The sequence below is a fragment of the Lineus longissimus genome, chromosome 18 (genome assembly GCF_910592395.1).
Source record: "Lineus longissimus chromosome 18, tnLinLong1.2, whole genome shotgun sequence".
Taxonomy (NCBI): domain Eukaryota; kingdom Metazoa; phylum Nemertea; class Pilidiophora; order Heteronemertea; family Lineidae; genus Lineus; species Lineus longissimus.
In genome coordinates this window covers 10,433,559-10,459,957 of record NC_088325.1, presented here as the reverse complement: position 1 = coordinate 10,459,957, position 26,399 = coordinate 10,433,559, and the positions used below count along the sequence as shown (strand labels likewise).

General features: G+C 42.6%; 3 protein-coding genes across 3 annotated transcripts; 2 read left to right on the top strand and 1 right to left on the bottom strand.

Moving 5' to 3' along the window:
- Positions 1 to 825: 825 nt before the first annotated feature.
- On the top strand, positions 826 to 13,584 carry LOC135502187 (uncharacterized). Its single transcript, XM_064794813.1, has 4 exons — positions 826 to 3,468; positions 4,732 to 4,851; positions 12,457 to 12,580; positions 12,786 to 13,584. The coding sequence occupies exons 1-4, from the start codon at positions 895 to 897 to the stop codon at positions 12,854 to 12,856; spliced, it is 2,889 nt and encodes a 962-aa protein (XP_064650883.1). The 5' UTR covers positions 826 to 894; the 3' UTR covers positions 12,857 to 13,584.
- Positions 13,585 to 13,616: 32 nt separating this feature from the next.
- LOC135502188 (large ribosomal subunit protein mL40-like) lies at positions 13,617 to 16,411 on the bottom strand. Its single transcript, XM_064794814.1, has 5 exons — positions 16,368 to 16,411; positions 15,860 to 15,955; positions 15,543 to 15,713; positions 14,920 to 15,118; positions 13,617 to 14,428 (listed from the first exon to the last, which is right to left on the bottom strand). The coding sequence occupies exons 1-5, from the start codon at positions 16,394 to 16,396 to the stop codon at positions 14,318 to 14,320; spliced, it is 606 nt and encodes a 201-aa protein (XP_064650884.1). The 5' UTR covers positions 16,397 to 16,411; the 3' UTR covers positions 13,617 to 14,317.
- Positions 16,412 to 19,649: 3,238 nt separating this feature from the next.
- On the top strand, positions 19,650 to 25,828 carry LOC135502361 (monocarboxylate transporter 12-like). The gene is made up of 6 exons (XM_064795147.1): positions 19,650 to 20,162; positions 20,608 to 20,751; positions 21,799 to 22,434; positions 24,372 to 24,641; positions 24,996 to 25,121; positions 25,330 to 25,828. The coding sequence occupies exons 1-6, from the start codon at positions 19,886 to 19,888 to the stop codon at positions 25,455 to 25,457; spliced, it is 1,581 nt and encodes a 526-aa protein (XP_064651217.1). The 5' UTR covers positions 19,650 to 19,885; the 3' UTR covers positions 25,458 to 25,828.
- Positions 25,829 to 26,399: the final 571 nt, after the last annotated feature.

The following is a 26,399-nucleotide window of genomic DNA, read 5'->3' as shown; positions in this document are numbered from 1 at the left end:
GGGAGTCGTCTTGCCAGTCACAAGAGTGTCAAGAGTAACTTGTGTCGCCACTGACAGAGGAAACAGCACTCTTCAGGTTTCACTCAAATGTCCCTGTAAGATTGTAGTATCCCGAAAATTGGCAGTAATTTGCTGGTAGTTAGTTCTTCTTCTTGGGCAGTTCTTTTGGCCAATAGTAAAAATACTTTGATCAAACTATTGTTTTTTTGTTTTTTAAAATTATGTTAAACTGGCAAATGGAAGTGTTTTAGGGCAAAACTAAAATTTTTCAAGATTTGTTTAAAGGGGGACTCGAGGTATAGGAGCTAGGGAGTCAATTTGGTGATCGTCAGGCGGGTGACTAATATGCGAGGTCAGGGGACCAGGTCATGATTGATCCAGCGATAAATATTTTCAACGTACAATTTTGAAGAATATCGATGTACACTGTGCGATATGAGAGACCCCTATCGGCGACCCCTGCCTAACGTCTCCATTTCAATCATTTATGTCAACAATAGATCAATCGATCTTATTTTTGCTCGTACAAACTTTGATTGTCGAATTACTGTCATAAAGGACCACGAAACACCGACCAACACATTCTAAACCACCAGAGATACTCCGTCCGTAACCTCCCCTCGTCGTTGGTGGAACGGAGTCCCGCGGGTCGGCGGAATGGATCCTAAACTTGAGGGAACATCGGTGATTTTACAGATATAAAGTAACCCGCCTCGGAAAATGAAGATGGCGTTCCTGATGGCGAGTCGACAGCTTATCAACAGAAGCACCTGACCCGTTTTATATTGATTTTGGAAGTTAATTAGGGCCAGCCAGATAATCAACAGGTACAAGTGTGCACAAGCTCTAGGGGAGGTGTCTATTGCAGTCTGGATTCCGTTCGCTTGGATTAAAATGCCACCGAAGGGACAGCGCGGGAGGGGAAGGGGAAGAGGAGGCTCTAGGTCTGGAATCGCCAAACCCGTTGGTCGCGGAGACAGACGAGATTCAAATGACGCACCCCAGGGCGGCGCTGCAACTGCTCCGCAGACCCGCGGAACGGGCATCCCAAGCAGGATACCAAGTCGCGGTGCTGGCAGTGGCAGTAGTAGGATTCCATCTGCCCGAGGTGGTGCTGCTGGTAAGAAAAGCGCGGAGGAGAAGCCGGTTTTGTCGGAGTCACCGAAGAAAGAGCCCGAGATGGAGGAGCCCGTTGCAAAAGTGGAACAGGAGGAATTCTTGGATCCAAAGGAGTTGAAGAGGCAGAAAAAGAAGAGGGAGAAGAAGGAAAAGAAGTCAAGCGGATCGAGTTCGAGTTCAAGTTCAAGTTCAAGTTCTTCTTCAAGTAGTTCGAGTTCGAGCGATGATGAGAAGGAAAGATTAAAAGAGGTGGAGCAGGAAATCGAAAATGGCGTCGGGAACGGCGACGTCGTAGCAGACGACACTGCTAAGAGCCCGGATATTGAAAATTCAGAGCAGGATACCGTTATTTCCGACCCTGGGGAGTTAGGCGAGACAGGTTTCGAAATTTCCGGGGAGCCGGGGGAACGCACAACAACAGAGATTGTGGAGTCCGTCGATGAGGATGGGAATATTACTTTGAAGACCACCACAAAAACGGTCGTCACGAGCGAAAAGGAGCGTACCACGCTTTTCTCGGAAGGTGATGATTTTTCGGATTTCCCCGAAGATGGGGAGGGAGTCGAGACGGTTACGGAGGAGTGCGAGGATGGTACAATCCGCACGGTCAAAAAGGTCACAAGACGCATCGTGCAGACAATTACGGTGGAAGGCGAAGGGGAGCCCGTCATAACAGACGAGACGATAATACAAGGTCATTTTCCAACCGTGAGTACAGATGAAGTCACCCCACGATCCCGTAGTTCCTCAAGTTCTAGCGCAAGCAGCCAAGACAGCCAGCATGTTGATAAAGCTGGCCTTGACCTCGAGGTAAAGGACGCCCCAAAAGACCCGGTGGAGGAACAAACCCCGGCTACTGTTGACATTGATGCTGCGACTTCTGGGGATGTCATGGAGGTCAAAGTCACCCCTGGAGAAATTGAAGTGACGGAAGTCACAGAAGAGAAACCGGAAGGATCCAAAGAAGAAGAGGTCGCCAAAACAAGAAGTAGAAGTTCCAGCAGTTCCAGTAGCTCGAGTTCCGACAGCGACCACGAAAAAGAGAAGGAACACAAGGAACCGGAAATTGAGCTGAAGATTGAGTCCGAGGTGACAGAGGTGAAAGAAATTCCCGAACCAGAGCAGTTGCAAGTTGAGGTCGAGATTGATGTCGAGAAACGTAGCAGGTCGAGTAGTTCCAGCAGCGGTGAAGGAACGAAAGAAGTACGCAACTTGCCAGAAATTCCTGATGAACTTCTGCAGGAAGCAGGATTCGAACTAGATCTTGACGTTAAGACATCGGGTGGGGAGGTGGCAGTACAAGAGCCAGAAGAGCCAAAGCTGGAGGTTCAATTTGAGACTACCACAGTAGTTGAAGAGGGAAAGCGTAGTCGTAGTTCCAGTAGCTCGAGTTCCTCAAGTGATGAAGGGAAAGTTAAGGACGAGCCTGATGAGGTTGAAATACAGCTGAAAGTAGAGGTTCCAGAGCCAGATGTTGCGGTCGAGGAACCTGAGGAAAAGCGCCCCGAAGTAGATATCGAGATCCCCAAAGAGCCACAAGTGGAACTGGTAGTCGAACCATCGGTAGTCGAAGAGGGAACGCGTAGTCGTAGTTCCAGTAGTTCGAGTTCCTCAAGTGATGAAGGGAAAGTTAAGGACGAGCCTGGTGAGGTTGAAATACAGCTGAAAGTAGAGGTTCCAGAGCCAGAACCAGTCGTACCAATCCAGGTGCCGAAAGAGACGCTGCCGGAAGAAGAAGTCGAGACACCAGAGGTCGTAGAAACGCCGGTAGTTGAAGAGGAAAAACGTAGTCGCAGTTCGAGCTCCAGCAGCTCGAGTTCAGATGAAATCAACGAGAAGCGAAAGAAAGGAGTTACATTCGCAACTGATATTGAAATTGTTGATGCTGAAATCAAACAAGAACGCAAAAGTTCAAGCAGCTCTTCGTCAGAAGAAGAACAACGCCCTCTAGCGGTGTTGGAGAGCACTACACCGGGAGGAGTACAGTATGATGTTAGTCTCAGTTTCGGAGATGCAAAAGTTGAAGACGCTGAAGAGAAAGCGAAGAGAAAGATATCTTTCGAAAAGAAAGTAGAATTCGCTGAGAAGGTGTCGGATGAAATCATTGGAGAGGCCATAATTGAGGTCAAAGAGCAAACTCCTCGACCGGAACCAGAGGTAGAGATCAAGGACGGTACCGATGATGCTACCATCGGAATTGACGCTGGCAGCGGCATTCGGTCAGGCAGCAGTAGCAGTAGCAGTAGCAGCTCAAGCTCAAGCTCAAGCTCAAGCTCAAGTTCGAGCAGTGATGATGAAAAGTCGGGAAAGGAGAAAAAGAAGAAGAAAAAGAAAAGGTCCAAAGACAAGGTAAGAACAATATCTCATTTCTTTTTTGCAATAACTTTGATGATAAAAACACTCGGTTCAGCTAAAAGTCCAATTAGGTGGCTTTTTCGGTGAAGAAATGTCTTCAGCTTAGTAAATGCTATTTGACTGCAATAGGAGTTTGATACTACGTTCCAGGAAAAGTTTTAGTACCAGCGCCAGACTTCCTTCAGTTCGGCTTCAGATTGAACCAGGATGAAAACGTGCACGCAGTTCAGCTTTAAATTAAGCTGTAGAAAATATTCAAAACGACTTCATTCAACGATATTGGTATATATTCTTAAATTTACTGGCCGAAAAATGACTGGCATTTCTTGTGACTAGTGCCCGCGAAAAATGACTGAGGGAATATCAACTTGAGATCGTCAAGATGACTCGTGCCGCGTCTTGTTTAGTTCCTGCCTTTCCCATCCTGAACTTCATAGTCTTATATCCCCTTTAAATGTAATCGGGGTTATACAAAATCTTGATGATCAAGATGGCCTTTACAGGCCTACAGTTCTTTTCCGGGTTCATTTCGGTATCACCCCACCCGCGAAATTATTTCTGAAAATATATGCAGCTGTTATTTACTTTTAAAATGACTGTACTGTACCCGAAGTGTAAACTGGTGTCCTCGGCCCAAATTAAGATAACTAGTTCAATTTCGACAAAGCATGATTGTTTGGATTAAATTAAGCATGACATTGATATTGCCGATTCAGCTCATACAGGGTGCCCCAAAAATGATTAACACGTTATAGATTTGGGTCAAGTTTGGGACCCAAAAAGTAAGATGAAGGGGGTATCAAAATACGTGCATAAGAAATCCAAAAAGGGTGTATGCTCCCTATTTCTTGATTCATTTTTATGAAATTTTCCATGAGATATGAAATGAAGTTAAAATATTAAACGCGCATTATTGTAGATTCCCGCTTTGTCCCGGACCCGGACTCTCTTCCCCCGGGACAAATCTTTCTACCACACCTGCAACGGACACGGCCTATAGAGCATAAGGGGCACGTGAACTTCTTTATTCTAAAGACTGTTGGATAAAAAAAGACGAAACAGAGTTACAAACAAACTTAACTGGTGCAAATTGAAAACAACCTCATACCTTTATAAGACAGTCAGCCTACCATCATCCTGAACCTCGTGGTCTTATTCTCCCTTTGAACATCGCCGGAGTATACCAGAGTATACTTCCGGTATACGCCGGCGTGTATCAAAAGCCTTGGTGGTCAAGATGATTATCATCTTTTTCAGGGTGGAGTCTTCGAAGTGAATGCTGGCTTTTCTGTTGACCAAGCGCGAGACGTTCTTGACCAGTGTGATGACATATTCAGGCGGAAGGGTGTCCTCAGCATGCATATCGGGTGGAAATGGGTAAGTTAGCCTTGATCTTATCCCCCTTTTTAAAGGCCTACGCCGCTTTGAATTTGGAGTTTCAATTGCGTAAATACGAAATGAATATGAATTGTAACAATACCGCTGCATAGAAAGATAAATGTATATACAAAACTATTCATACCCAGTTTCAGCAAATTCATATGTATAATAATAATATTAAACTGCACTACAGCATGGTTTCTAATGGCATTTCTATTTTCCTGGACCACCAGTAATTACGGACGACGTATTACCCCTTTAAGGCGATTTCGAGGACTTCAAAACACTTATTTGACTCGGACATTGTGATTTCTGTGGATATAAGAACCTGACGGTAACATTCACGTTGATACAAACCAAAAATATAAAAGCCAATCTCGCTGATATATTTTTTGGTATTGCTGAGTGGGGGATAAGATAACGAACATGTTTTAACAAAATAAAATCGACTTTTAATCGTAAAGGAATTCAGTATGAACTACCCTTTTAAAAAAAAGAAAAGCTTTTGGCCTTTCTGAAGTTCCAAATTCTTAGTCTTTATTAATTCTTGATATGATCACATGCCAACCATTTGAACCCCAGCCTAGGTCCCCTTCAATAATAAGCATACGATCACCCCACGACAGATTTATGGTTCTGCTTTCCGGCATAGACGACTTTTGATCATTCCGTACCAAATTAACTCGTATCGAACAAATTAACTATAAAACGATTATTTTTATATCAAGGAATATATATTTTACGAGGTCATTATAGCAATGGAATCTAAGTGCTTCAATCCTGTTCATAGAATAGTGACGGATGGCACTACAAAGTTTTTGTAATGAAAAATGCAATTAATTTGCTCTTTGTTGAGTAAATAGTCCATTGATATACACCACGAACGACATTAAATGGTTAAGCAATGATATGAATCACATGGCAAGCCCCCCTCGAGATTTATGGCCCTGCTTTCCGGCATATAATACAGAGCTGCTATATTTACTTGTAAATCTAAATGCCCTCCTACAATAACATGTCATGATGAGGACATTTCTTTTTGATTTGCTCCACATTTGTGACCTCAACACTACAGGACATCCATCCACGAACATTCCATTTGCACTATCATGAAAACTAGTCTAAAATTAAAACACGGCCTTCACATTTTACGCGTACGCCACATGTGGATTCGACGAATTGCTAATAATCAACAAGACGTGAAATAAAGAACTAATTGTGCGTTCCCGATCGCGGCTCTGCCTTTTTCAAACTCAAATTTAGTTCGAGCTTTAACGTATCACCTCCTCTCTCTTACTGGCATTATTTAAAGCAGACATAATATCCAAGCCTCATCACACCACTATCACTGCGCCAGAGTATTGCGTCAAAGAAGTCTGCATGGTATGATGGCGCAAAAACGTATCAAGCAATAACACTCATTAAGATGGTCTCGGAGAATAATTCTCCAACCGGCCAAAAGCTAAGATCGATCACGGACACTAGAATGTATTGTCGTCTTTGCTTCCTCGAAACTGGTCCCTGCTACCTAACGAGGGCGTGGCCGTAAGAACAAAATGGCATCTTGGCGGCCATATTGGATATCGAAATGATCGAAAAATCATTTGAAACAGTGCCCTTATTGTTGTTGTTAATTCTTGTACGAGTATAAGGCATATACATCTGTACTGTATAGTGTGAAGTCATCTGGCATGCTCCGCTATACATTTGTCGGATTAGGCTTGGATATCTTTCAATGTGTTATACACTGCAGCAGCGCAACAGGTGCTTGCCGTCGCAGACGATAAAATAAGCATTTAGTGCCAAGTACCATGTTGAAATCAGCTGAAAAAAAGATTGAACCTATCCATATCTTATATACTGTCGAGGCTGTTACAATTTCAATTTCAATTTCAATTTATTCTGTATCAATACCACTTGGTTATTACAGAGGTGAATAAGCAAGATAAACAATGTACAGTTTGAAATGTATGTAAATAAACATAGTTAAAAGTACTAAGATGAACGGAGACACATGTTTTAAACTCTATGCCAATCTGTCGGCGTTGTGCGTCTGTATACGTCAAGAGGAGACATTTAGGACTAACGAACAACTCAACGCCGATAAATCGGGATGTTACATGTATCACAGAAATACTTCGTATACAGGCGCCTCATAACCTACATGATTGTAGACTCCTTATGGGTTAGGTCGAGGAAGGAGGCCGGTCCACTGCGTCCGGAGTGTACCCATAACCGGGCTTAATCGCGTCGACACAGATAGATCATCATGAGTAATCATGTACATGTATTGTATTTGCTTGTATTATATGAACATCGGCAGTATTTTAAAGGCAGTATTCACCTGCACCCCATACATCCCCAATATAAGGATGCATGCAGTCTTAGATTGATTTGCCTTGTCTCCCGAGGTTCCATAGACGCTGCTTGATAATGTAACCCTTACATGGTGCACTGAGATCCTTCTTGAAATGATAGTAGAGTGTCTGATCAGTTAGTGCAACTCGAAGCAAATCTGCCCGGCAGGTCAAGGGAGATGGTTAGTTCTTCTGATAAACTGCCGATGATGTATACATGGCATGGAAATCGACAATCACTTCGATGTTCAAATATCTTAAAATTCCAGTTGAGAACCACAGCTGATTTACATCTATATATTTATAGGTTGTATTCCCAGGCATACAGCACTAAATTTTTTTAATCAAATTGTAAACTGTTGGACACATGTGTATATTATGGGGCTCCAGCTCTTTAAATTTTAGATTAATGGGAGAGCAATATGTGACAGAGGTACCGTGGTGGTGGTGGCCAGGCCCTCGAGACACGCAACATACGGACATACGCCAATATGGCTAGAAAATGGATGACTAAATTTCAACCTGCGAATGTAGAGCTACCAGAATTGCGTGCAACTTTCCAATTTCAAATAACGACAATATTACGGCACAGTTCGATAGGTCACATCTCAGCAGAGAGATGCTCATGTTCTTAGATAGCTCTTATTCATCAAAATAATGATAATAAAGCATGCGACAACTGTGATATCTCAGAAAAGTGTCAAGGATTTAGAAATTCCGTCGTATTTGGTCCAACTCACAATCAGCGGTCATGGGTTTCAACCTCGATCGATTGCTACTTTGTCCTTTACTCGCCCCAGCTCAGGTATGAGCAACTCCTTGATAGCAAAGAAGGCATCAGCGCCTCTGTGATAGCCTAACAATTTTTAAAGCGCTTTGAGACGGACCCTGGTCAGCAGTAGAAAGCGCTACAAAAGCGATCGCTACATTATCTATCTACAGAATCGCATTCAAGATGGCCGACTGTCGGCCATTTTTGTTGTGAATCTCGATGATGGAGTTCCTGTGAGCATTAGGGCCTACGTTGTAGATGATCAGGACTTTAATTCGCCAGGCTTTCTGATATGTCCGATGTGTGTCATCTTGGTCTCATCCACCACTTGACCTAAACAATCCAAAGACGAACTACAAAGTGATTTTTCTAATGTCCGTTGATAAAATTAATAGACCTCCTCGACATTTCCTGAATGGTCCTTAAAGTAATATTCTGTCTCTACATGTCCAATAGGGTGTGTGCAGTCCCTTTAAAGGTGTAGTTTGTCCGTTTTCAAGGATTTTGTCTGTTCCACTGGTAAGATAAACATGGCCGTAGAACAGTGACCTAACGCGCCAACGTGATGAAATTGACCAGTATAGAATTTTTGTAAAGATCAGTTGACATAAAAGCAATCTTGAAATTTATGTTCAGCGAGTATTTTCAGAATTGGAAATTCTCTAATTCAATTTTATATTGCATATTCAGAACGATCGAATCTGGCCTTTAAGAAACTATAAAACATGAATTAGTGTTTGAGTTGTAGACTATGTCAATTTGAGGATATCCTGTGTCCGAGAGATTTAATGGGACGTGACAATTCTGTCACTGCATGATTCCACATGGGGTACAAAACGATTTATAGTATTTTGGTAATGTTGGTTACAATCCAAATTAGCAATGTTGCGAGTTTCCAACTTGTAGCTGAACGTGCAGACTCATGATCCATTTACTTTATGACTTTATGACTGATATTCACCGCCGATAAGTCGGCATGCCTTTGCTCAAGACATTTGAAAACTATTACACGGCTCTCTAACGATTATTCGGGGAGAAAATTTACCACTCACCAAGAAAATATACTTCAACAAAACACCGCGATATCACAATCATGAAGAAAACTTCTTTTATTTGTAATGTCTATCTTGTTTTTATTTCTTATAACAGCCACACTGTCTCAAATAATCACCACAAAGGAATGTAACTGACGTAGAGAGCGATGAAAGAAATGGACTTTATTTTGCATTTGCCAGGTTGAAGTGATAACCACCTGGCGTGTCAATAACTGGAGAATACACTGTTGTGAGGGCTCGACCGCAGGGGCGTGTAGCCAGCTTTTGGTCGGGGGGGGGGGGGACTTCCAGAGAGGGAGGGGTATTTACCCGGGGCAGTCCATTCCGTCATCCTGATCGTCTGTTCCCAAGCGGCGGGAAAAGGCCGGGCCGGTCCACTGCGTCCGGAGTGTAATAGGCCTCCTCTTTTATCTACTTGTGACTGCAGCAGCATAATACCGAGAAACAGGCTTTAACAGAGTTGGGATTAGATATACGCTGATGTGACGATATATATACCAAGCGCTTTTAGATAGTAGGCGCGATTCACCCTGGTATCGATGATAGTCAGTGAAGTCGAGATTCACACATGTATTTTATCGAAATCATGAAATCACTTGAGCCCATTTCACGTGCCTGTTGAGATGTTTCGTGATCAGCATATGTTGGCGATCTAAACTCAATGACAGATCTATTGATCACCACCTCATAACATACAAATGGATAGAAATCGCATTAATTTGTATACAACCTCGTGTTCTGGTTTAGAAATCCATTATCTTTCTTCCTGATCATGACTTTTAATTGTGTTTTTTTAATAGATGTCAATTTAGACTCTTGACACTGTCGCAATCGTAATATAAACGCAGGCAAAACCAATTTTCCAAATAAATCCGTCAAATCGCCCACTCTTTATGATTAGAATAGTAGGCCTACTTGTTGCACAATGTCAGCTATAGACTCCCGATGCAGCCCACCGTCATCCTGAGCATAAGTCTTCCTAAGTGGAGAATGTGTATGGACGAGGCCTATCCACTGCGTCCGGAGTGTACCCAATGTCTGCCCCAATATACCAACAATAGCTTCTTAAAGGTGGGCGTGGCATCTACAGTCTGGACTCTCGGGAGATTGCGTCATCCTGATCGTCTCTTCTCATGGCGACGGGACGAGGCCAGTCCACTGCGTCCGGAGTGTACTACAGCCCAAAATCATCCATCTCTTCAGGTCAAAATTGCAGCGTCTTTGGCCAGTGGAACGTATGTATCGTTAAGCCTATAGTTGAATGAGACCAGGAGTATCAAAAACCTGAATCCCAGGATGAGGTGCATTGCTTTTCAATCTTACAAGACTGCGGGTCACTCTCATTCCATTGAACGTCTACTAATTAGAAACGCTTAATCAAGCTTCTAATTGATCTGCTGATGAAGCTAAAATAGTCGCAACGAAGACTGAAATAACGATAAAGATATTATTCGCTGCTCTTGGTCACATGATGGGTGATTAATACTGAAGTAAATGATCCATTAGCCCTGTTTTACCCCGGGCCAGCCGTTTACTCCGAAGCCGGGCTCGGAAGGCTGGATGGGAATGCTCCTACTTTACATTTACATGAGAATCGGTTGGGGTTTCACTTTCGAATTTACATATTCTACCAAGAAGGTTCCATTCTAATACTGATAAAGAGCATGCCATTCCATTGCCTGAATAACCAAGCGACTTTCAGTTTGAGCGCGATCCGAAATATTTCAATATGGCCGCTTGGCAGCCATCTTAGATTGGCTGAGAAGGCCGAGAAAGCAACTGAATAACCAAGGGTGAGCGAGGTCATCAAAGTATGTAAACAAAGTGAGCATGCCCTCGTTTTAAGCCCAGTTCACACTGAACTCTTGATTACTCATCCAATCCAGGGTGATTAAACAACACCAGTTATTGAGGGCAGGCATTAATTACAGATATATCCTATCTCATTTATCATGCCTTGTTGATTCTTGCAGAGTAATTTTGTGAGGAGACCACATTCTGTGGACGGTCGCAATGATGAACGCAAAGGCCACTGCGTTCATTGAGAGTTATTTCAATACATTGAAAGACTCTGTATCAGATCAGGGTCAGTCCTATTTGCGCAAATCCTTGAAATAGACCTAGAAGTTTGGGGCAGAAAAATATGAGGATGGGTCATGTCTTCTGTCACATCTGAGTAATTTAATCTAATTGGGTCAAGTGATCTTTGATTGGCCTGTCATTGCTGCCAACTGCAGTTCTGGTTGAAAGTAACGTGCCTCATACTCAACAGCCCGGGAATTGCTACCAAGAGCTACAACCTGTTCGAAGAAAATAGTGGCACACATAGCTGTGATATATTTTGTGTGAGGGCCCTTGTAGTGTAAAATCTTTAGTGTTACAGGACGTTTCACGTGCCAGCCATTCTGTTATTTTACATAGACACAAGATCAGAACGAAACTGAGACATGTGAAAGTCAAATATTTAGATAAGATTATTTCGGGTCACTGTTGTTAGTCATATACAAAACGAAACCTTTATTTTGGAAACCTTTATTTTCGTTTTTACAAAACGAAACCTTTATTTTATATAAGGGAACTATAGGTATGAACTCTGCCGGTGTAACATCTGTGGTTGTTTCCCATGTGTCAGTGTTTCCAAACAATAGGCAGCTAGAGAGACCACGACTTTTCAATAGGGGGGATACACAGAAAAACTTGTCAATCTATTTTTGAGCGTTCCCAAACAATGAGGGGAAATACTCAAAAACAGAAACACTCAAAAACATTACACCGGGATCAAATTGATGGGCTTTTCTCCTGGACTTGTTGCCTACCAGGGCTATAAGGCGGGGGATGAGGAGGCCAGCCAGTCTCCCCTTCCTACTTTGCTGTATGAACAAACTAAGCCATTGGAATTTATTATGGTAAATCAAGAATATAATGTTAATGGATTTTCATATTTTATAGACTTGTAATTGTGTCACCTCTTTCCCAAGAATCTAGTGTGGTGAGTGGGCCTGTACATAGTGATAAAGAATTGAAGTCATAAACTAGTTGAGTAGGTGATAAATAAACAGGGTGAAGATAACCCTAGGACATTGACATTCCTCCGCTTTGGCCTGGAACAACTGCAGTGACAGCTGGTGGTCAATGTTGGAACTATGCCTGTCAGTTTGTCCTTCCAGCCCTGCACCTGTTTTTCCCCCGACTTCCTCAGGATGCTTTGTCCCATCAAAATATTTCCCTGGAAAGGCATTCTTAAACATTTTGAAAAGTTGTGGATTTTTAGGGGACAAAAACTCATGATGTCATGAAGACACATGAGAGGCACATTTATCTGTGGTAATGGAAAGAAGAGGACGAACAGCCATTTGTCCCAGCAGGTCAACGCACAGTCCAAATAAATATATTTCCACGTATTTTTATATACTTTCAGGTGAATGGTAAAAGAACTAACACCAAGGCCCTTGTCATAGGCGTTGACGAGAAGAAACCACTTTCAGATATACCCAAACGTAATGTGCTGCCATCTAGTGTCCAAGTAAAGAACAATGAAAATGGTAGGTATGGTGTAGCATGAATGTTTGTCCTTGGAAGGTAGTCTCACAACCATCAATTCGGCATTGTGAGGGTCCAAAATTAATTTCAGCATTTCAGTTCTGTGGACATATAAATACTATCAATACCATGAGTACTGAACAACAGTTCCTGAGACACCAGTGTTGACGAGCGGCATAACTCTTTAAATGTTGTCTTTACTTTCAGACACGATTCCATTAGCCACTGATGTCATTGACGATGCAGCTTTAAAGGACTTATATGCTGCTGTCGCGTAATGGTGCTAAAAACAAACATGACCACAAGAGGAGCAGAGTGTTGAATTGATGCAATTTCTAATGACAATGGATGGGCTGCCAAAATACTCATTTTGAAATCACCCACATTTTGCAAACGCCATGAAGTCAGCCTAAATTATCAAGGATAACAGGGTGTTTCCAAAATGATTTAATTGAGAAGCCTGATAGTGACAAAAGAGCCACCTTGAGGAAGGGCCAAGTTGATTTCTGGTCAAAACAAATTTCAAGTCAATCTTATTGGTCTAAGTATGAGAGAAAGGTTTCATTGACAATATCTGCACAGACGGTTATAGCGGCCCATCTCGCACAAATCTGGACCCCTGATCAAATAGATTCATCCTGTACACAATGTAAGACCCCCCCCATGCCGACTTACCTGCAGTGAATGTCAATCCTACAGTCTCCTCCTCTTTGAAAGATGGATATACACACAACAACAGTAGACTGGCATGAAGACCCCTTCCTTTGTACTCATGTTCATGTACAAACATTCAGTCCCCAAATGGTACAAGGCATCTACACACTGTATAGAGATATACATTGTATATATATATATGCAATTGAACCTAATATTATGTACACCCATACCCCTCAGAAGCATACATAATTTTCTCATCCTGGTTGGGACAGCACCATTCTTGATGCCCTGTGCGTGTGTGTGTGTGGGGGGGGGGAACATTGCAATACAGTATATCGCAATACATGTAATTGAAATTTCATGTTATACATATCCATTTACTTGAGAATAAACTATATCATACAAACTAAAACTTGATGTTTTATTATATGCATTGACAAGGCTGGATGTACTCAACGACCTTATTTATTTAGCTTAGGGGCCGTCCATAAATGACGTACACACCTAACAAACGACTTTCACAAATCGTGAAAATTAAACCCAACGCAAAATTAGCAGTTTACAGTACAGTAGTCTCCTGGCATGACTTCCCAGTTGGGACACTCCCAATTTCATGTGCAGAGCATGCTTGTATTCGTACTCTGAGTTTTTGATCGGCCCCCTTCAATAGGCACAACAATCTCCATCTCCACCCACTTTCCTGGAGTAGATCACAGGCCCGTGAAAATACCAGAATCATAGCGATCTATCCATTCCAAATTAAATGAAATACATAACCTATTAACAGAAAATACACATATTACTAGTGTCTGTATTGGCTGTAGGCTGTGTGGTGATTGGGGTCTTATCAATTGCTAATTTGATGATTCTGGTATTTTCAACTACCTGTGATCACTTGGTGTAGTGGTAGTCTGTGTTGGCAGAGAGAATATCCGAGGATCTGCTTGGAGAGTGAACTCGACAGAGCAGATGCGCTGAAGAAACAATGTATCCTCCTCAAGATTGAGAATCCTCATGCAAGATAAAAACATGATCCATTTGAATCCACTCACTCTTTTGTCGCGTTCTATTTGAATACTGTCTCAGTAAGTTTTTGTCGTATCTGTATAATCTCCATCAGGACAGTCATAGTCCTTAATTGGAGGCGTGTCAACGGGTCCGGACTTTTTAAATGGTATCAATTTCGAATCAATCTGAAAAAAAGAGTACTGAGATGAGACAAAATTGACTACCAAGAATTCAGGCCCTGACAGAAGGACACTGAATCTTTAATGCTGAGAAGGGGTTCGGGCTGGTCTGTGAAGTGTTAACGAGCCCTCCTTCTGTTTGTTTACAGATTTCACCATTCACAGACCAGCTAAAACCCAATAAAGACTAGTCTTTATCAATTCTTGATGATGAGATGCAGTCCATTCACCAGACGGACCAGTGTTGCAGTCGTTAAACGTTTTCTGTAATCAGTCTGGTCATCAGCAAACACCTGCAGCGAGTCATCTTGACCTGCAATGTTATGAGATCACTAAATCACTCTCAATAGTGGCCGGGTGATGCAAACACTTGAGAGTCAGGATGGCAGTAAGTTTGCAGATGATAGGCAGTCATTTAGGCGGTGTCCTGGCAAAAATAGAGTGGCAGGAAAAAATGCCAGAAGCATGAAGACCTTGAAGAAGGTGTCGGCACTAACCTGAATAGCCTTTTGATATAACTCCTCCGACTCCTTCCGTAGTTCGTCTAGTGCTCTCTCCTGCGCTGCCTGGGTCTTCGCTATCGTCCAGCACTGGTCTCTATACATCTGTACCTTATACCGGCACCAATCCTTTTCTACTAACGCTCGCTCTTCTGCCTCCTCAAATGTAAGAACTGGACCATCTCTCCTGCGAATACTGAAAAGAACCAACAGTTTTTGAAATAGTAAAACCAGCCAAGAGCTATTTCCAAGAGAGCAGGATGGCAGAGTCATTGGTTTTTAGACAGGTAACTCACAAGACCGCATGTCAAGACCAATTGTAAGTGTCCTGGAGGATAATACCCCTCCTAGACACTATCCACAGGCACATATAGCATCACGCTAAAGCTGAACTATAAAAAAATTAATTTCCGCTATAAGAGTTGCTAGGCCATTTGGACATGGGTTTCGGATTTCAGATAGCATAATGCTTACATATCATTCTCCGAGAGTCTGAAATTCTGTAATCGACAAAAAAGAAATTCTGACAATTTTTATTTCGGAGAAATTTTCGCAATTTCAAACATAAACAGGCACAGAAATTTTGCGGGTAAGTTTTACAGTATACTCAAGACACCTACTTTGCCTCTTTCCGTAACTTAGTGTCACCAGCAATCTCCTCAATCGGCTTCAGTTTTCTTCCGAATTTCTCGAGACGTTTGATGGCCTTTTCTAGCTTTCGCTCCTTCTTCTTCTCCCGCTGAATGGCAATCATCGGATCTTGTTTCTTTCTTTTCTTCATTGGCTCACCGCTAAAATTTAGTTGAAAATATTCATCTGATGTACTACCAAAATGAAATGGGTGGGGCTTATCCCAGGGCCAGGCTTAGAAGAGATGCAATGGGATCAAAAATAAAAACTGAACATAAAATTTTAAAAATTCATCCGAGTTACTCACCCTAGCACAGCTGATGTTCTAAATGCCAACGGTCCATTTTGGGTGTGAAGATGTCGGGCTTGGAGATTTACCTGTGTTGTGAGGGACAACGTCAACCTGAAATAGAAAATTTCTGATGCTCTATGGATATGAAAGGCCAACTGGTTCCGACAATCCTTTAGTCAAGAGACTGTAGATACATAATGTAAGAGCTGAAGATAAGACGCAGAACATCAGAAAAATATGTCAATACCATTCCAAGTCACCTGCTGTCTCTTACCACCTTTGGTCTGGCAGCACAAACGCACGAACAGAAGAGTATCTGTCTGTCCGTGAATAGATATTTCACTCCACATCCGACAAAAGAAAAAATATCACAAACCACCATAAAAGCACCGGTTTACAGAACGATTGGTGCGTTTTTTCCAAATTAGGTGCCTAAAACAATTATATCTTTACAATTTTGTGTGATTATTATGAAAACCAGATAAAAGGTAAGATGCGAAATCTGAGAAAATAAAAAAATAACCTTCGAATTTGTAAAATAGCTTGTTGCATGTTGTCGCCGTTGTTGTTGTCTTCAAATAAACTTTTTTTCCTAAAATTCCTGTCGCCGAGTGTATATTAAAGGAGCGAGCGCGATTTGGCATCTGTGGAAACATCTAGGGGGTAGGCCTAACTGCACACCACTTTTTTCAAAATTGACGGAGATCACCTTATACAGAATATATGGTTCTGGTTCTGATAATACTGGGTCCCGATTGGCACCCCCTAAAAGCACTACCCACTACCCATGCACCCACTACCCACCCACTGTTCCGGGCAATATTCCTTGTTTTATCGGTACCAACGATTCTGTTAGTGCCGCCCGGAATGAAAGGTACTGGGTAGTGGTTGGGTAGTTGGTAGTGCTTTTAGGGGGTATCGGTCCCGATCATCCTACTGACCATTGTACCCAGGGCCTTTCGGAAAAAAGGGGAAGTTGCGTCAATCAATGTGTCTGTCGTGTGCAGCTGGCCCTCTACCAGAGTCTACTCCCGGAGGCGGAGTCTACTAATACCCCGTAGTAATACGGGTGTCTACAAAACCAAGACCCAAGACCCAAGACCCAAGACCTACAAAACCAAGACCCAAGACCCAAGATGTTGATGGGTCTTGGTTTTGTAGGTCTTGGGTCTTGGTTTTGTAGGTCTTGGGTCTTGGGTCTTGGTTTTGTAGACACCCACACGGGTGTCTACAAAACCAAGACCTACAAAACCAAGACCCAAGACCCAAGACCTACAAAACCAAGACCCCATCTACAAAACCAAGACCTACAAAACCAAGACCCCATCTACAAAACCAAGACCTACAAAACCAAGACCCCATCTACATCTCTCCTTTTTTCAGCAGGAAGTTGCAATTTATCAATAAAACAGAAGCTCCTATATAAACAAGCTCGATGCTTTGTACTCAGATTCTGTTCAGAACATTTAACACTGGTTAAGCTTTTCCAAGAAAATAAGGATCTCGGGGTAAGGATATAATAAAAAAGCTAAAATACCTTAAATAGTCCTCTCGAGGGTATTCGTGATAATATAGCCTAGCTTTCTAAAGGGTTAGGGTGAATGAAAAAAAAAAAGAACAATGTAATTACTTCTTGGGCAGGTACTATGGTACGAGGTACTAGTTTGGAGTAGGTTTGTTGATGGATCTTGGTTTTGTAGATCTTGGTTTTGTAGGTGGGGGGTCTTGGTTTTGTAGGTCTTGGGTCTTGGGTCTTGGTTTTGTAGGTCTTGGTTTTGTAGACACCCGTAGTAATACCCAGCATTTATCGATTTATGCGTTATAAAATATGTACATTATTACAAAAGATGAAACAGTGGAAAGGAAGCAGGCACGATGCTTTCATCCTGACAAGTTAGTTGAGCACATACTCCGTACACTCCGGACGCAGTGGACCGGTCTTGTTCCTCACCATTGAGGAAGGATGATCAGGATGACGAAATGGACAGCACAGGAGTCTGATACTCCGGCGCAGCGATAGCTGCGTGATTCAGTTCGATCTATATAGTACTTGTTACTCAAATACGCCATGTAGGGGCCAGCCAAATGTATATACAGATAATTATACAGAAATGAATAACAGAGGAATAATGTACACCGGCCGACAATAAGAATCATGCAAATCAACCAAAACCTCGGATTATTGTAGAATTATGTACAATTACAAAAACATAATGTAGTAGTATGATACTACCATTTATTATTCATCCTGTGGCATGAACCAATGATTTTCAATGTACTCCACCTGTCGATATATCAAGTTATTTTATATAGGACGTAGGAGTAAAAAAGTCTTATCATTATGAAACAGATAGAGCATTGGAATTATTTAGACCTGGAGTCCGTAAAACCAGGAAGACAACACTTTTAGTTTGAAAAGGTCAAAAACCAAACTTGTAGATACATTTGTTAGATGCATCAAGCTTGTGTGATGTAAACTCCTGTGCAGTCCATTTTGTTATGCTGATCTTCCTTCCTCTGTCGCAGCCGATCCACTGCATCCGGAGTGTGGTGTGATGAGGCGGTCCCATACTGTGTCTGCTAAGGAAAACCTTAATTAAGTAGGCCCGTATCGACCGCGCAACCGCAACCTTTTTACTCCTGACGTGCATGCTAGTTTTATCAAATCTAGTTTGATACATGTACTTGGTAAAAAAAAAATGTATTGATTAAATTTATTCCACACTTGATTTTATACATGTACATACAAAATATCGACAAATGGGGTATATATGGCAAGCCAAAGCGGAATTTATTCAAGACTTTAGAATTACCATTCAAGACTAAAATATGTTCAACCTTGAATCAAATGTTTTCAACCTTGAATAAAATATGTTCAACCTTGAATAAAATATGTTCAACCTTGAATAAAATATGTCCAACCTTAAACAAAATATATTCAACCTTGAACAAAATATATTCAAGACTCACGTGACCATATTCAAGACGCACGTGACCACAAAATTGATGACGTAGTTGCTCATGTTTTGATGCTTTACGGACTTTCCCGAACCCGCGTCCGGACTTTCCCGAACCCATGGTACTTGTGTTGCGTTTCGGAGCTCGAATTGTTCGCACGAGGTTTTGACACATGGTTGTACACGTACCTAGCCGCCTACACCTGATATGTACTGTAATCCTACACATCATGACATGGATGCCGAGTGAATGGCAGAGTCGATACATGTTTCACAGACATATCAGGCAAATTATAGGTTCAAAATGCGCAATGCCTCTCACCTTTCATTCTTAAGGCCGACACCACTGTATCGGATTCTCGTTGTCTTTTGACATGTTTGAGTGTTTAGGCTATGCAGGCAATCAATCATGTCGTGAAACAGAACGCATCAGAAGTACCACAGATTCTACGCTCTACGTCATCAATTTTGTGGTCACGTGCGTCTTGAATATGGTCACGTGAGTCTTGAATATATTTTGTTCAAGGTTGAATATATTTTGTTCAAGGTTGGACATATTTTATTCAAGGTTGAACATATTTTATTCAAGGTTGAACATATTTTTTTCAAGGTTGAAAACATTTGATTCAAGGTTGAACATATTTTAGTCTTGAACATATATTTCCTTCTTGAACTTATATTTAACTTCTTGAATGGTCATTCTAAAGTCTTGAATAAATTCCGCTTTGGCTTGCCATAGGTATAATTTGAAAGCCATTCAGTCAGTGGTTATGCCAGGATGCCGCGCACCCCTTGGTGTGCTTTCTATAGCAAACCGTCAACCGTGAGAGGCACAGGCATTACAGCGATATCAGGTCCGGCCGCCTGATTATTGGCTTTTCTATTTCGAACTCTTTGTGTGAGCAGTGTGTCGACATACAAACAGGAGAGTGGCGAACGTTCGTAGCTACCGTTCTTGCACAGTAGTATGCTGCAGTGGTGAATCCCCAGTTTAATAAGGCCTACCTAACATATCAGAGCATCAACCATCAGTGAATATTTACAGGAGTATCAGTGCTTTAGTATCGGCATTTGCTTTTGCACCATGTTATCGGAACCCGGCGGCGTGGATTCGGAAACCTCCAAAAATGAGGACTCCGTTGATGAGGACGTTCCGCCACCACCATCGAGCGAATCCTCAGCACCAGATGGAGGTTACGGTTGGGTGGTCTGCATCAGCGGGTTCTTCTGCTGGTTTATCGGGGATGGTATAGCATTCAGTTACGGAGTTCTGTATGTTTCCTTGCTTGAACAGTTCAACGAAGGGCCGTCGACGACCTCGTGGGTTGGGGCGGCATTCATTGGTGGACACAATTTGATGGGTAAGTCACGTATGGAAGAGCAGGTGAGCACCCAAACTCGCACAGCCCTAACCCTAACCCCAAATCTAAATGCCACCAAGTGAGAAACATGAGTAGTTTGCGATGGACTCTACCTCTGGCCTACTGAACGGAGACACGAGGCCAATAAATCGAATTGGTACCAATCCGTATAGTGTCACTGTGATGTAAAAAACTCGCACCGTGCCATTGGAAGAGGAAGACTATCTCGAGAACACCTTTGAGTGCAGAGCGAACGCAGAGGAATAAGAACAGCCCCCTTTGGAATAGTTTACTAATGAAACAGAGGCAGAGCATATTGAAGGAATAATCCGCCTTGTCCTTTAAATTATGCTTTTTGAAGGCAACAACGTTGCGGTAATCTTCCTATATGAATACATTACTCTGTAGATAGATCTAGTCATACTGGTATCCTTGATTTTTTCAGGCCCAGTTGCCGGAGTATCTGTGAAGCAGCTTGGTTGCCGGGCAACTGTCTTTCTCGGCTCCATCATCGCTGCCTCTGGTTTCGTTCTTGGAACATTTTCCCGGAATATTGCAATGTTGGCGCTCACATACGGAGCGATGGGAGGTAAGGTTGAGAATTCTAAAACACCTGGATTTAGAACAACCCGCACTTTGCAGTGTAATGTAGCTTCCGATACCTGACACACTACCTCCAGTAGATCTGCCTAAAAAGATTAAAAGCATAGCTAGTATAGCATACAAATGATCTCGTAGCCAGATTTATGTTAAAATCTGCCGGTAATATCCTCTTGACATCTTACTCCTTTTGATATCCCAACCTTACCTTACCTCAAGACTAGACTGCCTGAGCCATTTGACTGAGCTCAGGCATTGTCTGGGATCGAGACTCCTACCTTTCAGTTTTTGCCCTCAGCTGGCAATCCTGGTCATCCATCCTTTGGTTGAAGAAGCTTCCGATACCTGAAATCTAGCCTTGCGCCAACCTCACCTTACCTCGAAACTAGACTACCTGAGCCATTTGACTGAGCTCAGGCAATGTCTGGGAGGAAGAAGGTTGAAGAAGCTTCCGATACCTGAACTCTAGTTAACGTGATGTTTTTCCACAGCTGAAGTTTCTGCTCAATTTGTACGCCAGAGGAAGATGCCCTTGTACTTTGAACCAAAATGATTTCAAGCATTAGAGAAAGGCTTAATGCCATAATAAGTACTAGTAGCTCTTTATGACTGGGTAATTTTGCTATTGAAACACCAAAAATATATTACAGTGAAGACGTTTTCACCACGAGTTTTCTGATGAAGAGAAATTTGTGTTTCGTCGTTTCTTTAAAGTCTTCCATCTTTGGTAAACAACTATATTTCATCATCGATACGATCAGGATTATATTCTTTAAATGTGCAAGGATGGAGTGGGCTTGGATTAAAGGTAACTGCAGCTAGTTCATGGCAGGGAAGGGGAGTAAAGTGATTCTCGATGCAGTTATAACGCTGCAGCAGTGCTGGTGAGAGTGGAGCTAAAATGTTGACCAAAACCGTGGCGGAACGGTTCATTCTTAACCCAGACGTTTTAGGATATTGGGCTTAGCCTGCCAGTCAAATACCTTACATAGATGTTGACGTCAAAATGCTAAAACAAACAACCATTTTTTTATAGGTTCCGGACTCAATTTCCTCCTGGTCGCCTCCGTTGATATGGTTGCGAAATATTTCAACAGGCACCGCGCCCTAGCCAACGGGATCGTGACGTGCGGCGCGGGGGCCGGGGGTTTCATCGTACCTCTACTCCTGAAATTTCTCATAGACAAATACAGATGGGACGGGTCGCTGTTGATTCTTGCTGGAATCTCGCTGAATGGCTGTGTCCTTGGTGCTTTGTTTCGCCATTTGGAGACACGAGGGGAGGTCATTGTCGCAGTGAGTAAACCAGAGTCGTCCGAAGAGCCTGTAGCCGACGCGGCTGCTGGTTCAGAGACGAAGTTCCATATCACAGACGCAACGGAGAGCAATGGCGGAAGTGTCTCATCAAGTTATGAGGCCGGGGTCAACCGGCTGCATCCCCGTGGTTACGGACAATCTCTCGAAGCAGAATACTCGTCTGCTGTGTTTATAGGATCTATGGCTTCCATTTCCGGTATAGAAATAAAGAAGACAACGCACGTAAATTATAGGAGGAGAAGCCTGGCAGTTGTGACGTCACACTTGAAATCGTGCCAAGAACTTTTCGGGTTGAATCTGATCTACGTTCACCCCATGTTCATCCTGATCATTATATCGTGTACATTCTGGACAGGTGCGTATTCGCTTGTCTTTCAACCCTTGGCGGAAATAGCAACCTCCTGACATGCCTGACATTGTCCTTCGATAAAGGCTGCATGACTTAGCTACAAGGGTGGAATGGTAGGTGATAAAGCTTGGAACCAGTGAAACCTTGAAACCAGTGATAAACCTTGGAATCAGTCCTAAAAATGCATAAAAACATGAAATAATGCAATTTGAACCTAAGGTGGTTACGAATCAAATATTTTGAGCTTATATTTACATGATCAGATCGGAATTGACGGGAGTTTAGAAATTAGTCGCATATCCGATTCAATAATCTATATTTTAGAACAACCCAGTCATACCTCGCCTCCAGTGTACATTACTGATCTCCCAAATATAGGTCTCACTAGCCAGTGGTGATCAGGTCAACATTGGTCCCATTGGTAAAAAAAAAGTTCTTCAATCTCAGGCGATTACCATGGATACAGATAAGCCTATCATATCGCTATTGCTGCATGTTCAAATGTCGGTGTCCTGGGTATTTTGTGAAGAGGTAGCTCTGACGATTATTTGAGGAAAATATCAGCTTCTTCTGTGCACGTCCGCAGTGACCAGGCCTCGCATGCTATGTATAGCTCAATCGGATGTTGACATAAACTGGTTCCTGTCAGAGTGCACATGTTCTCAAGGTGAGACTTCGCGGTCAAAATGCTCAAAGAAAAGCCGCAACGGCACCCTATTTTGGTATCAAAATTTAAAATTGTTATTATTTGGCTTTCTCAAGGTGATAAGTAGAAGTTTATAAAAATATTATTTCACCATCCATGATAATTGTCGAGTTATAAGGCGGCAAGGTGAAATTTTCAAAATTCTCCGTACTTTCAGCTTGCTATTGCCGATGGATTGCGTTCTAGCAAAAAGGGAAGCAGAAGCATCATGATCAGCGTGATAACAACAAGTGGCGGCGCATGGTGTCGAGCAGGGGTATTATCCGCCTGGTATGGCAAGCCAAAGCGGAATTTATTCAAGACTTTAGAATTACCATTCAAGAAGTTAAATATAAGTTCAAGAAGGAAATATATGTTCAAGACTAAAATATGTTCAACCTTGAATAAAATATGTTCAACCTTGAATAAAATATGTCCAACCTTGAACAAAATATATTCAACCTTGAACAAAATATATTCAAGACTCATGTGACCATATTCAAGACGCACGTGACTACAAAATTGATGACGTAGAGCGTAGAATCTGTGGTACTTCTGATGCGTTCTGTTTCACGACATGATTGATTGCCTGTATAGCCTAAACACTCAAACATGTCAAAAGACAACGAGAATCCGACACAGTGGTGTCGGCCTTAAGAATGAAAGGTGAGAGGCATTGCACATTTTGAACCTATAATTTGCCTGATATGTCTGTGAAACATGTATCGACTCTGACATTCACTCGGCATCCATGTCATTATGTGTAGGATTACAGTACATGTCAGGTGTAGGCGGCTAGGTACGTGTACAACCATGTGTCAAAACCTCGTGCGAACAATTCGAGCTCCGAAACGCAACACAAGTACCATGGGTTCGGGAAAGTCCGGACGCGGGTTCGGGAAAGTCCGTAAAGCATCAAAACATGAGCAACTACGTCATCAATTTTGTGGTCACGTGCGTCTTGAATATGGTCACGTGAGTCTTGAATATATTTTGTTCAAGGTTGAATATATTTTGTTCAAGGTTGGACATATTTTATTCAAGGTTGAACATATTTTATTCAAGGTTGAACATATTTTATTCAAGGTTGAACATATTTTAGTCTTGAACATATATTTCCTTCTTGAACTTATATTTAACTTCTTGAATGGTAATTCTAAAGTCTTGAATAAATTCCGCTTTGGCTTGCCATAGCCTGGCTTGATAAATCTCAAGCTCAAGTTGTCCCTTTAATCATGAAAGTTGTTTTCTCATCCAGCTCAAACAACCATGTTCATCTACCTGGTCGACTACGCCCTTTCACGCGACATCGACAAGACACATGGGACGATCTTGCTGTCCATAATCGGAATCTTGAACACGATTGGTCGAATTCTGATTGGCTTGCTCACGGATCACCCGAAGGTCGACTGCTACGTTGTTTACGGTTTGTCCCTAGTGATCGCAGGTGTTGTCAACATGGCCGTGCCCTTCTGTACGAACTTTGCTGTCCTGGCCGTCTGCTCTGCAGTGTTTGGTCTGTGTGTAGGTGAGTAACGCTCTGCATGGTCCTTTAAATACTGGACTCCCGAGACACTCTATTCGTCATCCTATTCGTATCGGAGACGAGGCTATCCACTGCATCCGGAGTGTAATCAAATCCAGCTCTTGCCCAAGCAAGAGGTAATTAATTGTCACTGGAGGTTAATCTTCACTGCGATTGCGATTTATACTGATGATAAAAAGAAATCAAGTGCCTTCGGTTTCCTCACTTGAAATGCCGCCGTCGACACAGTTCGTAGCGCGTCGTATTCAGTATTGCGAAATCTGCCCCTTGCGCTTTAGGGAAGACTACTTCGTCCCTTGGCAGTGAATTCGAAGTTTCTTTCATTCTTCTTTCCAGCCTGCTTCGTCTCCTTGCGTGCTATCATCATCGTCGATTTTCTTGGCATGGACCAAATGGTCCGTGGGTTTGGAGTGGTGCTGTTCTGTCAAGGAATCGGCTTTCTTATCGGGCCGCCAATTGCGGGTGAGGTTCACATAGGTTCTCATAGTGCATCAGCCTTGTATATATGAGTCATTCGTTATGACAATATTGATATAACTACGATATTAATATTCTACTGCGTTCGTTCATATTAGAGTATACATCGCTACTGAAGAATTATGATCGCTCTTCCAGACGTCCTACAGTCTTTAGGGACTCTGTCTAATTTTGTACTTTGTTTCATTTTCAGCCGCGATCTACGAAGCCAGCGGTACATACGTGACTACATTCCTGACCGCGGGCGTGTTTCTCATCCTTGGCGCACTCGCCATCATTCCTGTTCGTCTGCTCAAACGGAAGTCGTCATCGGTCACGTGACCAGGAGATAAATCCAAACACTAGCCTGGTACCACTGGCCACCGTCAGACGACGCTGTTGTGTTTGACCTATTTTGACTTTTGTATTGACGAAACACAACAGCGTCGTCTGACGGTGGCCAGTGGTACCAGGCTATGGATTGTGATTGGTTCATTGATAATTGCGCTTTGGTGGAAACGAATTTGATTCCTCTGGTAGGACGAATTTAACGAGTCCTTGGTTGACCTTTGCCCTCTTCAATTTGAGCCGAGCGTGCCGAGAAAACAGGAAAATCGATGGAATCCGTCATGGGTTTGGTGACGCAAACGACTGAGAGTCGGGATGCATCGGTCACTGAAATGTTGTCTTTCAATATTTATAATGTTGAGGAATAAAATGTAAAGTGTTTGTATGATATTAGTGTCCTTGTGTTGTCTTTGAGTATCCCTTCCTGACATTTCGCCTCGAAATGATTGCACTCGGTTACTTGGATGTGGCCGATATTTCCGGCCAGTGGCCAAATTAGCAGGCACACAGGCACCTGCAAGCACATAGAATTAAGGATAAGCAAGGAATAATGTCATAGTAGAGTGATAAACTCAAGGAATGGCACTGGGCCACACCAAACATTCACTTAAATAGGTATAAGTATATATATTATGTAATGATTAAAGGTAATAAAGAGCATTAAAACTAGTGTATTGAAAAAGGCAAGACCAGCTTGTGCTGCCATCTGGAATGGGCAGCACAACTATTAAAGACATTAACCCATTCTCCCACATGGATGACACCCTGAACTTCAGTGTAACACTTGACTGGGCACTCGGGACAGAGCGTGTGTGCTTGGGGAGGAGCATGCGACTGACTCTGGTCCTAAAGGATAGGCAGATGACAGTTGTACTGCACTTTTGCGAGGACGACCTGCAGTAGGCCACCTGCGAAGAGCGTAACACTAGTGGCGTA

Bases quoted from the DNA above. Each gene is read 5' to 3' on its own strand.
- LOC135502188 (XM_064794814.1), bottom strand. From the start codon at position 16,396: ATGCAACAAGCTATTTTACAAATTCGAAG. The intron at 15,956-16,367 runs GTTATTTTTTTA...TTTCTATTTCAG, and splicing joins GCTATTTTACAAATTCGAAG to GTTGACGTTGTCCCTCACAA. The intron at 15,714-15,859 runs GTGAGTAACTCG...ACTAAATTTTAG, and splicing joins AGAACATCAGCTGTGCTAGG to CGGTGAGCCAATGAAGAAAA.
- LOC135502361 (XM_064795147.1), top strand. From the start codon at position 19,886: ATGTTATCGGAACCCGGCGGCGTGGATTCGGAAACCTCCAAAAATGAG. The intron at 20,752-21,798 runs GTAAGGTTGAGA...ATTTTTTTATAG, and splicing joins CACATACGGAGCGATGGGAG to GTTCCGGACTCAATTTCCTC. The intron at 22,435-24,371 runs GTGCGTATTCGC...TTTCTCATCCAG, and splicing joins ATCGTGTACATTCTGGACAG to CTCAAACAACCATGTTCATC.
- LOC135502187 (XM_064794813.1), top strand. From the start codon at position 895: ATGCCACCGAAGGGACAGCGCGGGAGGGGAAGGGGAAGAGGAGGCTCT. The intron at 4,852-12,456 runs GTAAGTTAGCCT...ATATACTTTCAG, and splicing joins TGCATATCGGGTGGAAATGG to GTGAATGGTAAAAGAACTAA. The intron at 12,581-12,785 runs GTAGGTATGGTG...CTTTACTTTCAG, and splicing joins AGTAAAGAACAATGAAAATG to ACACGATTCCATTAGCCACT.